Genomic DNA, 15,786 nt, shown 5'->3' with positions numbered 1-15,786 from the left:
TATGAAGAGTAGTTCTCATGGAAAGGCTTAGACGTTGATTATACATATTTACTAAATAGCTTAAGGAAATTACAACGTACAATAGAATATACATTAAAATAAATTTTAATACACTTCCAATATTTCGGCAACATCACGTTGCTATTTTCACAGGAACTTAGAAACAAGACACGTGCACGCAAGCACAATACACAGTAAATGAGGACGAAGCTTTCTCCTAAAAGTCCTGATGGTGCCCCTAGAGGGCAATGTAGGTTTCCCAAATTTGGGGCAGTCTCATGCAGCCAAATTTGTTGAGGTTTGGATTGTTTCTTAGGGCTGAGAAACAATCCAAACCTCATTTTGTATTTGAATTTACTACGGTGTATTATCGTGGCTTTCTTCCACCATATTCATGGCGGGTATCCAGAGCATGGTCTACAAGACCAGAGCGGCTATATTGGTGAAACTGGATGTAGTCCTTGTGTTCTGAAATTCTGATATTAGCTGTCCTGTCTGTTTGGCCAAAGTAGGACAGCTTACAGCTGCAAGGGACCTGGTATACACCAGGTAGGTCTAAGGGAGAAGGTTGGTCTTTAGTGGAGCAGATAAGCGATGCCAATTTTCTATATGGTCTGTAACAAGAAATTAAGTCATGTTTTTTTAGGATTTTTGTAATTTTTTCTGAGGTGCCTCAGATATAGTAGGGAATGGTGATGGATTTAGAGTAATCCTTGTTGTGAAGGGGGGGGGGGGGGTTGTGGTTTATTGGTTTCAATATTTTTTGGATTTTTTTTTGGGGGGGGGGGGTAGCCATTGGCTGAGAAAGTGTTGAGAATGTGGTTTAGTTCTGTGGTTAGGGAATTGTCATTTGAACAGATAAGTTTAGCCCTGTTGTGTAGTGTCTTAATGACTCCATATTGTTGTGAGGGAGGGGGATTGTTGGTGGATATATCTGTCTGTGTGGGTGGGTTTTCTATAAACTGAGAAAACCAAGGTTCCATCAGGCTGGTAGGTGACTAGTGTGTCTAAGAAGGGAGGCTGTTGTTTTCCTCTTTTTCCAGAGTGAACTTGATTCTGGGGTGTTGGTTGTTTAAGTGTGTTAGGAAAGAGAGGAGTGCATCAGAGCCATGTGGCCAAATAGCGAACACATCATCAACATAGCGAAGCCATATGGTTGGTTTTTGTGGTGCAGAGTTTAAGGCTTTCTCTTCAAAAGTTTCCACAAAAAAAGTTGGCAAAGGGTGGGGAGAGTGGTGAACTCATGGCTGTCCCCTCTATTTGTTTGTAGAATTTTCTTTGCCAAACAAAATAGTCGGAGTTCATTGTGAACTGAAATAGGGCTGTATCGGTAGGAAATTTAGCTTGGATTAGCTCTAAGGATTCTTTGAGTGGGACATTTAGGAGAAAGAATAGCTTCCTGCTTCGACCTCATTTACTGTGTATTGTGCTTGCATGCATGTGTCTTGTTTCTAAGTTCCTGTGAAAATGGCAATGTGACGTTGCCGAAATATTGGAAGTGTATTAAAATTTATTTTAATGTCTATTCTATTGTACATTGTAATTTCCTTAAGCTATTTAGTCAACATAAATATGAAGAGTAGAGAAGAAGATGTGGCCTTATCTTCTCATACGAATGGGGATGTGAGTTCAATGTTGCAAAATGTAAGGTTTTAAAATTTGGGAAACAAAGATGGGATGTGGAATTTATGCTTGGTGGGGATATATTGTTGGAGGTGGAGGAAATAAGAAATTTTGGGGGTGATAGTGGATAAGGATCTAAAATTTAGGGGACACATTGCCAACATTGTGAGGACAACACAATGAATTCCGAGAATGATACGGATGACACTGACTTGTAGAAGTAAGGAGATTTTTGTTCCATTGTATAAGGCTTTGATTAGGCCACACTTCGACTACTGTCCAGAGGCAACTTACTAAGGTAGTTTCTAATATTTGGAATGTCGAATATGAGGAAAGGTTGAGAAGATGCAATTTACAGAGTCTAGTGGATAGGAGGAAGAAGGGGTGATGTGATAGAGACCTGCAAGTTAGTAAGAAGTTGTTATAGGATCAATGTTGGCAAGGTTTTACAGAAAAGGGTGGGAGGTCAGGGGAGAACCAGAGGTCATACCTGGAAACTGTATAAGGTGGGTGAGCAGTGAGAAGCAGAATTTTTGCATGCAGAGTTGTAAAGATGATTATAATGCCTTGCTTGAGAGTGTGGTGTGTCTGCAGAGAATTTGAGTGTGTTTAAGGCACAGTATGATGAGCTGTGTGTATGACAAAAGGACCTCCTAGATGAGTCTTTGACTCCATGGGGTCTTGTATATAATAATAAGATATAACAGTGAAGGAAAGAACTGTTATATTTAAGAAGTAATAATCTTCAGTGATGCTTCTATTATTTTAGTTTAGCATAGTAATTTGGATTAGTGAACAGTTTATTTATTAATCCAAACCTGTATTTTGTAATTAAAATATTAGATGATAAGTGAATTGAATATAAGATTAGCATGATCCCATCTAAAAAACAACGTATAGTGTACCTACCTGATGTTTTTAAATTTAATTTTGATGATTTACCTTTTTAAGCAAATGAAACAGCATTGTAATATTTAAGCTTTTATTAATGTATTATTAAGCACAATTTTTTTAAATATTTAAAATTTAAATTCAGCATATGAAATTTTCAGAAAATACAGAATTGGGTGAACTAATACCTGTTGCAGTAAAGGTAAAATTTGCTTCTTTTTTTTTAATTTGCATGCAGTTTATATTGCTATACGTTTTTTTTATTATTATTATTATTATTATTATTATTTGACACATATATACTAGATTAAATAACTTATTTCAGTCAGAACAGTAACATATATTTTGCTTTACAATACACAATATTTGAATACAATTAAACCACAAAATGCATATATTACAGGAAACCTCTCTTAATACGAATTCGATATTTGCTTGGATCAGTGCCATGGCATGTACAACTGCAAGGGCTGGACGTCGATAGAGCATGGGAAGTGGTCAAGGAGCATTTACAGGAGGTAATGGCTGATTGTATACCTAGGGTCCGAATAGTAAAACAAGTAGGGGTTAAATGGATGAATAACACCATTAAGCTTGAGCTGCAAAAAAAGAAACCACTGTGGAGGGAATTTAAAGAAAGGGGTGACCTGCAGGCACACGAACGGTATAAAGTGCAGGCCAGAAAGGTAACGAGTGTGGTAAAAAAAGCAAAAGCGGATTATGAAAGGAAACTAGCTTTGCAAGCAAAAGAGAATCCCAAACAGTTCTTTCAATATGCTGCAAGCAAGAAAAAAACTGTACACAGCAAAATGATTTTAAGGAATGACGATGGTAAGGAGGTCACTGAATCAGTCGTATATAGTGGAGTTACTGAGCGTGCACTTTGCAAAAGCATATCATCCAGGTGGTGACATTGAAAAAATGAAGGAACCATTAGTTTATACGGGAATGGTGATGAATGAAGTGGAGGTGACTAGTCTATTACAGAACCTTAATGTGAACACATCTGTGGGATTGGATGGTATACCGGCATGGGTCTTGCGTGAAGCGGCTAAAGAATTATCAGTGCCCTTGACCATGTTGTTTAATCTGAGTCTCAGGTCTGGTTTAGTCCCGAAGGTGTGGAAAGAGGGGAAAATAGTTTCACTGCATAAAGGAGGATCCAAGACTACGGTTGCAAATTACCAACCGATCAGCATATCAGGAGTCGTTGTCAAGGTCTTAGAGAAAGTAGTCAAGGGAAAAATACAGGAATGGATTGATGAAAATGAGATACTGTACAGGGGACAGCATGGCTTTGTGAAGGGTAGATCATGCTTTAGTAACTTGCTCAAGTGTTATAACAAGGTGACGGCTGAACTGGATAAGGGAAATGGGTTTACAGTGATACTGCTGGACCTGGCAAAGGCGTTTGACAGGATACCACATGGAATACTAATCCGTAAACTACAGCATATTGGAATGGATATAGGATTGGTGAGATGGATAGGTGGTTGGTTGATGGAGAGATATCAAAGAGTAGTTTATTCAGGAGTAGAGTCCAAAAGACGGCCTGTGACTAGTGGTGTGCCGCAGGGTTCTGTTCTTGGACCACTGCTGTTTAATCTGTTCATTAACGATATAGGGAAGGATCTAAGTGGAACAATTCATTTGTTCGCTGATGATGCAAAGTTGGGTAGGGCAATAGTGAATGCAGAAGATGTCAAAGTCTTGCAGGATGACTTAGATAGATTGGAGTTCTGGGCTAAGGAGAATGGATGTCAATTTAATGTGACAAAATGTAAGGTTATGCATTTTGGGATGAAAAGATTAGCAGCAGTATACCACATTGGTGGAACTGTACTCCAAGCGATTGATGAGGCCAGGGACTTGGGAGTGTTGGTGGATAGGGAGATGAAGTTTAGGGGGCACATTGCAAAAGTTGCTAAATCAGCTCATCAACTCACTTGGTTGTTGAAAAATACCTTGACGAGCAGAGACAAGCAAGTTATTGTACCTCTGTACCGAGCCTTGATAAGACCTCATCTCGACTACTGTGCCCAAATTTGGTCACCTCGGTTCCTTCTTGATGGGGAGGAGGTGGAGAGGATCCAGAGGCGAGTGACTAAGATGATAACAGGTCTATGGAATGAACCATATGAGAACAGGTTGAAGATTTGTGGGTTGCAGAAACTAGTTGATAGGCAGAGGAGGGGAGATATGATTGAGACATTCAAATTGCTAAAGGGATTCTATAGGATTAATTCAGAGGATATTTTTGAGATCAGGACTGGTGGTGGGAGAACTAGGGGACACCTATGGAAACTGGGCAAGAGTGTGGTTAGCAGGGGTGTTAGAGCTGGGTTCTTTACTTTTAGAGTGGTAAATGAGTGGAATAAGCTGCCAGAGTCTGTTGTGGGTGCTATGACGGTGAACGAGTTCAAGACAAGGTATGATAAAGATACTGTGAGAATGTAATCGCATAGTTGTGTGGACATGATGTTTAGGGCCTCCCTCGATGAGTCTAAGGACTCCTGAAGTCGCCTGAAATAATAATAATAATATGTACCATAATCAGTTAGTGTGATTCAGTGAAATGATAATATTTCTGACTTTAAGCGAGTGATTAATCATTTAACGCAATTTTTTTACGTTATGTGAAATTTTGTCCAATCTGCAGTGAGCTGCTGCACTTGTCAGTGCAGCAGCCTTTGGCCAGTGGCAGACAGTGGACGGGAACACTCAGCAGTTGACTCAAAGTTATCATTACAAGCACATGTGCAAGCTCTGTTCTCTTGCTCAATCAGTTTTCCTTCATTTTGCTTTAATTTAGATACCTATAAAGTTTTATAATATTCAACCTCTGATATGGAAAAGAGAAAGACTGATAAAGAAAGCAGCAGTAATAAAAAGAGAAGAAAAGTAATTACGTTAGAGGAAAAGCTGAAAAACTTGCTTGATTCCCATTCAGAACAGTTAAATGAGAATGATCTCTTTCAATTAGAAGAACAGTGTGCATATGGAGAAGAAGATAAGGAGGAGTGCAAACAAGAAGAGAATGTTATGACTAAGAAGCTAACTGCAAAAGAACTTGAGCTAGCTTTCAATCACATTGAGCATGCTAAGGAAATTTTGTTTGCTGATCCTGATGTGGAACGGAGCCTTGAAGTCCCCAGAAATCTTGGTAAAGTGATCGCCAGCTATTGCAAATTGTATGATGAAAAAGTCGAGCACTATTCAAACATCTTTACTTAATTTTTTTGTAAAAAAAGTAGCTCAATCAAATGTTTAGACATCAAATAAATTTAAGCAATTGATTTTTATTAACTGATGATTTTATCCTTTAATATAAAGGATAAATTATAAATATATAAATTTTTTTTCAAATTTATGCTAACTGATGGATGAATTACAATTATTCCTGTTGTTTATTGTATTTGCTTAGCATGCATTAATTGATGGATTAATTAATCGCGTTAAGCAAGGTTTTCCTGTATATTCAAATCTTCTTGATATATGAAGACACAAACTTCTAGGATAAACACTATAGGGAATCGTTTAAAAAAAAAAATTATTTCAAACATTCAGTGATAGCAATATCCTAAACTTTGTCCTTTAAGGGATACTTGTGCCATGATATATTCAAATATAAAAGACCAAAAGCCATTTTAGCTTCCAGTAGCGATGCATAATCTCCATGCCCATCCAGGGCGAGCGAACTGCTCATAAAACTCTACCCCCATTGTAGCCGTAACAGATAGCGGGGAATATGAAAAGCTTCTTGCTTCACCCCTAAAGACATTAATGTCAATTGCTTGGCCCATGCCATTTTAGAAGCTTGCTCCGAGAGAAACAGGTTGGTGCTTGCAGAGTATTAATTACTGTACAGCTGCTGTTAAAATGTATGGTTTTCCAATTCTCCTGTGGCCCTGTTGAACATTGAAAATGCCAAAAATGAAGTGTGATTATACAGACTCTTTAAAAACTCAATTTCTGTTTTTAAAAAAAATCTACTAAATTGGGCGAAGCAGATAAAGTGGAGTGTAGAGTTTGTGGTGGCTTGTTTAGCGTCAAGAATGATGGAAAGTCTGACATTACCCAGCACATTGCTACAAAAAGACATAAATCTACATCTCGAGCTAGTACAATTGCAAAAGTCAGTGATTTCTTTACCAAGAAAGAGATGAGGGAAGTGGAAAAGAATCTTCCTGCAGAAGAAGCAACTTTCGCGTATCACACGTTTTCACAACCAGAGTTTTCGATCAATGGATTGTACATCTGAAATACTATGTAAGTTATGTGATAGAAAATTTAAGTGTGGGCAAACAAAAACACAAGCATTAATTGTAAATGTTTTGGCTCCATTTGCAATCAAGCAATTCAAACTGGAAATGGAGAAAGCAAATTATACATCTATCCTGATTGACCCTTCAAACCATGGTGCTTCACAAATTAGTGCCATTGATAGTTCGATATTTCGTTCCAGAAAAAGGTGTTAAAACCATGATTCTGGAATTTACAGACCTTCCTAATGAAAGCGCAGAACGATTTACGGATTACATATGAGACTTGTTAAAATCTTGGAAGATTAAAGATAAAGTCATAGCCTTGTCAGCAGACAATACTAATACTAACTTCGGTGGATGTTCGAGAAAGGGAAGAAACAACATGTACCATAAATTGAGAACTAGGTTTGACTGCAGATTGATTGGAGTTGGTTGCTCAGCTCATATTTTAAACAATGCTGTGCAAACTGCAGCTGATACATTGCCTGTAGACATTGAGGCTGTTATAGCTAAAATATTTCAACACTTTTATATATACTCTGTAAGAGTTCAGAATTTGTGAATTTGCGGACAATGAATTTGAGTATAAAACTGTTCTAGGACACTCGAAAAAGTGGTTGTCGTTGCATCCAGCTATCAAAAGGTTGAATGAAATGTATGAAGGACTTAAAGCCTATTTTCTTTCAATAGATAAATGTCTGAAACACAGTGTTGAAAGACTTTTCCAGCACCCAGTTTCGAAGCTGTTTTCTACTTTTCTGGAGTTGCAGTGCGGAATGTTCCATACTACTATCAGGAGCATAGAAGGCGAAATGATATCTTTCATTGAAGCACAGTCGATTATACAGTCACTGGTTGGAAAAATTGAAACGAGAAGAGATGAAAATTTGACTACCACTGAAAATTTTATTTTTCACTTGGTTATACTATAATAAATTTAGTTTAATCCTTTATCCAAGTGTGAGCAAACAAAGTTTGTGCCTGAAAATATCTTCAGGACAGGGGTAAGGTAGTACAACACCGGGCAACTCGTAGCAAAGGTGGACCAAGCTGACATCACTCCTATCTCAGTATCTCTCATAATGCAAAACACATCTCCTTGCAGATATGTATAATGTTATGCATTAAGGGTAATTGCCCTTCCCTTAATGCATAATTTTGTGCGTATTTTTTTTCCCAATGTATCTGGGATCCCTATAGAAGTAGGTTTGGTGTGTTTGCAGTTGCACAGTTAAGGTATGCTGGGCAGGCAGCTGTTGCTCTCTTGTATTAACAGGTGCAACAGAAAGGGGCAGAATGATGGTTGCATATTCACTGGAGCAGTGACCTTGGAAGTATCTGTAGAATAGACATGGTGCTGAAACTTTTTGCCTATGAGATTGAGGTTGAAGTGAATATGTAAGAGAGGGATCAAGGATTTTAAGGGAAGTTTCAGGCGCATGTGAGCTGTATTCTAAACTTGGATGGATTTGTATATAGTTAAGAGTTAGCCGAGTGTAAAATAGGCTCTTGAATGAAAGAGAATACCAAGTTTCTTGGATGCTGAGGAGGCCATCGATGTGATGTGACAGGAAAGTCAGGAGGTAAATGTTAGTCCAAGCAAAGAGATGTGATCTTGTCTAGTGTTTTGTGTATTACTGAAGGTAAGAGTAGGTGAGTTGGGATCTCTTTTGGGAAAGAAAAGAGAAGACTTTTAGTGACATTTACATGACAAAGCTACTCTCACCCCATTGCAGGATAGTATGTTGATCAATGTTTAAGGCACTAGTTGTAGATGATCATGCAGTGAAATGTCAGAATACTGCATGGTTTGTCATATGCGTAGATGAGTGGAGAGTACTATTGCTGCAAAGATGTGGATAGGATTAATGGTTATTTTAAGTAGGTCATTTATATACTAATTATATACTGGTCCGTATTAAGCTTTCCGTTGGTGGGATTCAGATTAAAAAAAAAAATGCAGTCAAATATTAGTCTGATAAAAGCAGTAATAGGTATGAGACTAATAATGCAGCACTTTTTTCTATATACAAATGTAAGCAGTATCAGGAAAAAAATAAATGAGAGTTTGTGGCACTAATGGGCTCATTCTCTCCAAAGATCTTTGGTATCAGTGAAACATGGTTGACAAAATATGATATGGTAGAAATAACAGTAAAAGGTATAGCACAGCAATTTTCAACCGGTGCCGCGGCACATTGGTATGTCGCGAGAGGTCTTCAGGTGCCATGAGATTTATGAAAACAAATTAATTGAAAGAAATAATGTTGTAATTTGTGCATTTATTTATTAGTGTCTGGTCTTCTAACTTCTTGTGGTGTAAATCAATAAAAATTATGCCTATTTTTTGCCAGATCATCAAAAAAATTAAAAGAATATATTTTTAGTGTGCCGCAGAATTTTAATAATTAGTCTAGGTGTGCGTATTATGAAAAAGGTTGAAAATCACTGGTGTAGCATATTTCAGCAGGACAGGGAGGGTGAGTTACTTTATAGTAAATAGTAAGTTGTGTCTTCTCTGGGTAGAAAATAGATAAGGAAATGGTACTGATGGCTTTGGGAATGAGGTAGAGATAGGTAGGATAGTATGTTTGTAGTATGCTGCTGTAAGCCAGGAACAAATGATGAGCAGCAAATAATTAGAGAAATTAATTTGGCAAATGCAGAATTCAGTTCTGCATTTGCAATCATTAAGGGCAATTTCAATCTTGGTAATATGATATATAGGATATTATAAACCTGTCATTCTTTTATAGCCAAATAATTGAACTTGAAACTCCTCATAAGCTCCTCTCTTGTCAGTTTGAAACTCAACTATGAAATTTTGATGAAAAAATATATCCTTTGTTTATTTCTGTAAATTTACAGTGCTAGCTTAAAGCCTTCTAGATTTTGTCGTGACGTTGTTCTCTTGAGGTTCGAATCCGCCATCTTGTTAAAAGTCACTTTCATAAAATAAAGGAAAACTAATTGTAAATTGATCACTGATCTAAGGGTAGAGAAATTTCTATTATACTGCGCCACTCTATCCTTAGATAAGTCTATATGAAATAGTAGGATCAATTCAAAATTAGTTAGCAGTCTTTTCATTCATTCAGGCCGAAGTATTTATTTTCTCTCTTTGGGATTCCCGCTAGATTCAAATTTTTGTGAACGGTGCAATAAAAAGAATTTCAGGCAAATACAACAGTTAGGTTAACAAATAAAGCATTTAATATAGGTTATATAACACTTACATAAATTTTACTTCTAATTTTAAACAATAGAAATAAGTCAAACATTAAGTCAAGTCAATTACATTAGCACATTCTTCCAAGTCTTCACATACACCTTCTTAGCTTCTGGGTTATAAAGTTTTTACACTTAAATGAATATAATAGAACATCCAATCTAATTAGTTTTCACACATTTTTCAGTCATGCTATAAGTTCAAAATATTACAGGATCTAATAGCTGAAAATATCTTTCAAACAATTCCTATCTCTAACTCTCAATCACGAAGGGTTTCCACCTTAGACCTTACCGGAAATGGTTCCTAGAACATCTATTATGTTGTGAGCAAACTTATGGAATTTACTTATCACACTTAAAGAATAAAGACACATCTACAAAACTTATCTGCAGTTATACTTAAAGCACTATCAATTACGCTTCAGAATTCTTGACATCAATTAGGGCACTTCAACTATCCTTATTATCACTCATAAATTAATTAAAACACTGTGAGGTTCTCTTTAGGGCAAATCGGAAATAAGCTGCAATACTAGATCAGCTGGGTTTATTCAGAATTCTTCCTTGAATATTCAGCTTTTTACTTTATCCGATTGTAGCTTTAATTTTCCTTCTATTATTACCGCTGATTTCAATTTCAGCTAACTATAAAATTCGTTACGTTCTTGCTCACTTATAAAAATTATTCACTTAACTCCTACCCTTAAGAACCCTTTATTTACTTCTACTTCTTTAGTTTATCACCTTACTTCCTTTTACTTCCAAGTTTCCATCCCCTCTCCTTACTTTTTATATATTTTCTTTATTCTCTCTTTAGCCTATGCTCTGTTCCACTCGCGCTCGTTTATTTCATGCATCTCCATGACAACAGACAAACATAAACATTCTCGCCAATGTTAGACAAGGCTATACTACTACATTGAGTCATTACATACGTTAAGCTTTATACACAAATAGGAATAATTAGAATACTTGCTTTTCAATAAATGCGTAGTTAATATTGCAAATACAAGTTTTTATAATATTGACATAACAATAAATAGAATAGCTCAATAATATTTAATACAGAATCTTATTTACCATTAACACATTTCTTTGATTAAATAATTAAATATTTGATATAATTAAGGTAGTTATATGATATCAAATTATAATTTACGTTATTTACATTAAATAATATTTACAAACGTAGCCCTTGTGATGGAAAATCATGTTGGATTCTGAATCAAATAACATTTATTCTATTTTCTACATAATTAGAATCCAACACTGCTACAGTATTGAAAAGAGTTTCTTGCCCTCTTAAGTATCTGATACCTTGTCTCTGATGGAACTAGCACTTTAAAACAGTTGTCGAAGGCACTAATTACACAAGAGTAACTCTGATGTCGAAGGTTGTATTCTATTAAGTTTTCTTGTCAAATTTGATACTTTTTAAGTTTCAAGTTCGAACTATTTAGTTGTAAAATAATGGTTTATTTTTGATATCCATTATTTCTGTATTATAAAGTTTTACTTCAAATATAAATGGTAATATTAATTACCATTTATATTACCATTAAGTGGATATACCTGCTCTCCATCAGGTTGCAGGTTTGCATCTCACTGTGGTCGATGTTTGTGAATGTTTTTAATTAGAAAATAAGAAATGAATTTCATTGCCCATTGTGAGACTACTATCCCCCCCCCCCCCCCCACACACAGTTACAGTATTTGAAGCTCCATGTTTGATCTGTCGGGCAAAGTTTCTGGATTATTAAAAAAAATTATAATCAAATTCCTGGCATATATCCTTAGGGGTTTACAGGATCATATGATAGTATTATATGAAAAGTTACATCATTACTAACTTCCTATCAACAATTTTCTTTCAGATTAGCCTGTACATTCATGCCATCCTCAGAAAGAACACTTGTTTAGCTAATCTTTCCTCTCCCATTCTGTTTAAGTGGCCATACCACCTGAGATTAGATCTGCTAACACATTCCTGAATGCTAACAATGTCAAGTTCTTTCCCAATATCCTTGTTTTTAATATGATGCTGCCATTGATGCTGTTATCTGCTCAGTTATCTAATCATTTCAGGACTCTCATATCTGTTGTCTCTAGTCTTTAATCAAGAGTTTTATTTCTAACCCAGCTCTCTTATCCATAAGTGAAAATTGGTTTGATAATTTCTTTCTAATCTCTCTCTCTCTTATTCCATATAAATTTATTCATTTGACTTCCAGCCTTGACTACAATTCCAGCCTTGCTAATTCTGCTGTCTATTTTCAAATTTAATTTGCCATTTTCACCAAAAATTGTGCCTAAATTGCTGAAATGTTTTACTTGTTCTATTGGTTCTCCATTCAGGATGTAGTGGAACCATTTTACCCCCCCCCCCTCTTGGGACTAACCCAAAGCTGGGACTTAGATTAAAACAATGTGGTCAGAGGCACTGCTAATTCCCTAGCACCCTCTCGTAAAACTTGAGCTGGTATGCAGTCTAATCCCATAGCTGCGTTCACATCATTGTTCTGTAATAAGCCATGTTCATTTACCTCAGTTATCATATAAACCTTTGCCTCTCTTGTTACTGCAACATCTCCACCTGGATAGTATGCTATTGCAAAGTGTTCACTTAGTAACTCTACTATTTTGTCGGATTCAGTTACCTTCCTACCATTAGTATTCATTAAAATCACTCTGCGATAAACATTCTTCCTTTTACTTGCAACATACCAAAAGAACGCTTTGGTATGATCTTTGGCCTGTATACTGCCTCTAAACTTCCTTTTATACTCTGCTTTTGCCTTTCTTACTATGCTGGTTATCCTTTTGGCCTGTGCTTTGTATTGCTCATGTGCTTTTTCATCACTTTCTCCTTGAATTCCTCCACTTTTTTTGTAGCTCCATCTTAATGATGGTATTCAGTCATGATTTTCTACACCATTCTTTTGAAGCTTCCTTTATGTAATTCAACTATTTCCCCCTCTTTCCACCCTCTTAGGACTAATTCAGAGCCGGGACTTAGATAACTAGTATAAATTAATATTAATAAAGTGCTACAAGTTTAACCTGCTTGATTATTCATAGTTAGCATAAGTCATTATAAATTAAAAATCCTCATCCTTCTATATTATCTTGTTTCAGTAAGTCTACGAAACAGCCAGTATCTCTATTTGGCCACAAATGTTTTTAACTGTGGTGTCTGAATCAGACTAAAATCAGGCTAACAAATGTTTTAGGATTCTAGGTTACCAACAACCTCCTAAACTATAACAGTTTTTCAGAGTTTCTCAACCAAACCAAAAGCAGAAGACCAGACTATGCTATCTTTTTATATTTATATAAAAAGCTGGCATAGTCTGGTCTTCTGCTTTTAACCTGGCAACCAAATCTGTGCACAATAATCCATATGAGGTCTGATCAAGGCAGAGGCATAGCTAGGGTGGAGCGGAGGGGGCGATCGGTCCCAGGCGGCACTTTGAACCTTTTTGAATTTTTGCAGTTAATTCTAAAATACAGTCTGGAGAACTCATTTCCAAATATTATAATACTCCTGTGAATTTTCCTCACAATTGCTGTAAGTGTTGCTAGTTGTGAGAGGAGTTTTTCTGAATAAAATTGATTAAGAATTACTTATATTACTATGAAATAGACTTCGCCAATATCATCGACGATTTTATTAACAGAAAAGCAAGAAAAATAACATTTTAGAATGTTGAAATTAAAGTTTTACTTCAAAAAGTAAATAAGTCGTTTTGACTTTTTGTAGTGTATGTTTGGTGTGTATTGAGAGGGGCGGCAAACTCGGGGACTGCCCAGGCGGCAAAAGCTCTAGCTACACCACATCAAGGCCTTATACAATGGAATCATAACCTCTCTATTTCTGCATGTCAGGGTTCTCCTCATCATTGCCATTATTCGATGTGATATCTTCACAACTTGTGCAATGTGGCCTCTGAATTTCAGGTCCTTGTCCACCATCACTCCTAGATTTCTCATCTCCTCTACTTCTGTTAAAGTTTCCCCACCAAGTGTATACTTTGCACCCCATCATTGCACCAAATCTCAAAACCTTACACTTGGCAACATTGAACTGGTAGTTCTACTTACCTGCCCATTCATGCAATCTATTCAGGTCCTCTTGTAAGGCATTAACATCAGCCTGACTGTGCATTGTTTTCCCCAGTTTTGCATCATCCACAAACAGCTAGATATCACTAGTTAAACCCAACCCAATATCATTAACATACAAATTGAACAACAATGGACCCAAAACTGACCCCTGCAGCACACCACTGTGACCTTTCTCTTTTGAGATACTGCACCCCCATATACAACTTTCTGGTACCTATCCGACAGCCAGTCACTGGTCCAACACAGAAGTCTGTTATCCGATCCCATCTGTTTCAATTTATTTAAGAGATTGTCATGTAGCAGTCTATCAAAAGCCTTTTCAAAATCCAAGTACACCACTGTATATGCATCTCCCTTGTCCAAGGTATTTGTCACCTTGTTATAGTACATAAGTTAGTGAAACATGATCTCCTCTTAAGAAACCCATGCTGATAACCACAGAGAATACTGCTGTTCCACTGCCTTTATGCAGTGGAACGATTTTACCCTCCTTCCACTCCCTTGGAACCTATGCTGTTGCAAAACTTATTAAACAGGCATGCCAATGCTACTGCCAGTTCCCTGGAACATTCCCTTAAGATGCGTGGTGATATGTCATCAAATCCTATCTCCTTATTAACATCAAGGTTATTTATTTCCTCACATACTTCCTGCTCACTCACAATTAAGCTATCCTCTCCTATGTCCTTTACACTTAAGTTCCTCATGATTCCACCCTGATCAGGATGAAACACCCTTATAAATTGATCACTGAATACCTCAGCAATGTCTTCTGCATCAGTTACCATTCTACCACTTTCATCCCGTAACTTCATCTTTCCATGATCATTCTTCCTTCTACTTGCCGCATATCTAAAAAAAAACTCTTTAGGGTTTTTCTTAGCCTGATTTGCCAATTTCTGCTCATACTCTACTTATGTTTTTCTTACTAACTGAGTCACTCTCCTGGCTTGTTCTTTATATGATTGATTACCATTATTCATCTTATACTTCCTCCAAAGTATTTTCTTTTTCCAGATTTCATGCTTAAGCTCCACATTCATCCATTTTACACCTACCTTATTCAGCCTTTTGGTCTTTAGGATACATTCGTACATTGAAAGAAATACATAACACTGTTATGTATTTCTTTGTAAGTTCCCATGCAGCATTTATTTCCTTACTGCTCAACTCCTTGTTCCATGGTATAGCTTGAAGTTGTCTCCTAAGCTTGTCATAATCACCAGCCTTATAATTCCACATATATCCTTTCCTCGCAAAAGTTTGCATATGACTAGCCACAACACAGGTGATTACTTCACGATCACTTTCACCAACTGGAGGAAAATGTGAAACCCCTCTAACAATTACAACCTCTGATGAAATGATGAGATCTAGAACTCTTGATCCTCGCATGCCTTTTTTTACTTGCTGCCTGAGATAGTTATCTCTCAAGAACTCGAAAAATTAATTTTCCTTATTCCCAAATGCTATCTCTTCATTCCAATCTATACCTCCATAATTAAAATCATCCATGATAATTACCCTTCCTTTGTTCACTAATCCAAGTTGTTTATACATTTCTTCATCAGCACCTTCCACATTCCCAGGCCTATAGCAACATCCAACTAAATATGTCTTTCTCTCAACCTCCACGTTACACCACACTGCC

At 36.6% G+C, this 15,786-nt stretch overlaps 1 protein-coding gene across 2 annotated transcripts in view; it reads left to right on the top strand.

Annotated features, from left to right (window-relative positions):
- The window catches only part of LOC150104195 (putative aarF domain-containing protein kinase 2), a 176,937-nt gene that overhangs the window by 51,492 nt on the left and 109,659 nt on the right, over positions 1-15,786 (top strand). For both annotated transcript variants that reach the window (XM_090396824.1, XM_090396823.1), the window contains exon 2: positions 2,676-2,716. In XM_090396824.1, the coding sequence (XP_090252950.1) occupies positions 2,676-2,716 (41 nt within the window). The remainder of the gene's footprint in view (positions 1-2,675; positions 2,717-15,786) is intronic.

The sequence above is a fragment of the Typopeltis vanoorti genome, chromosome 8, assembly GCF_054136105.1.
Source record: "Typopeltis vanoorti isolate ZY-2024b chromosome 8, IOZ_Tvanoo_1.0, whole genome shotgun sequence".
NCBI classification, from domain to species: Eukaryota; Metazoa; Arthropoda; class Arachnida; order Uropygi; family Thelyphonidae; genus Typopeltis; species Typopeltis vanoorti.
The sequence above is the reverse complement of the archived record's forward strand: the minus strand, read 5'-3'. Positions and strand labels throughout refer to the sequence as shown.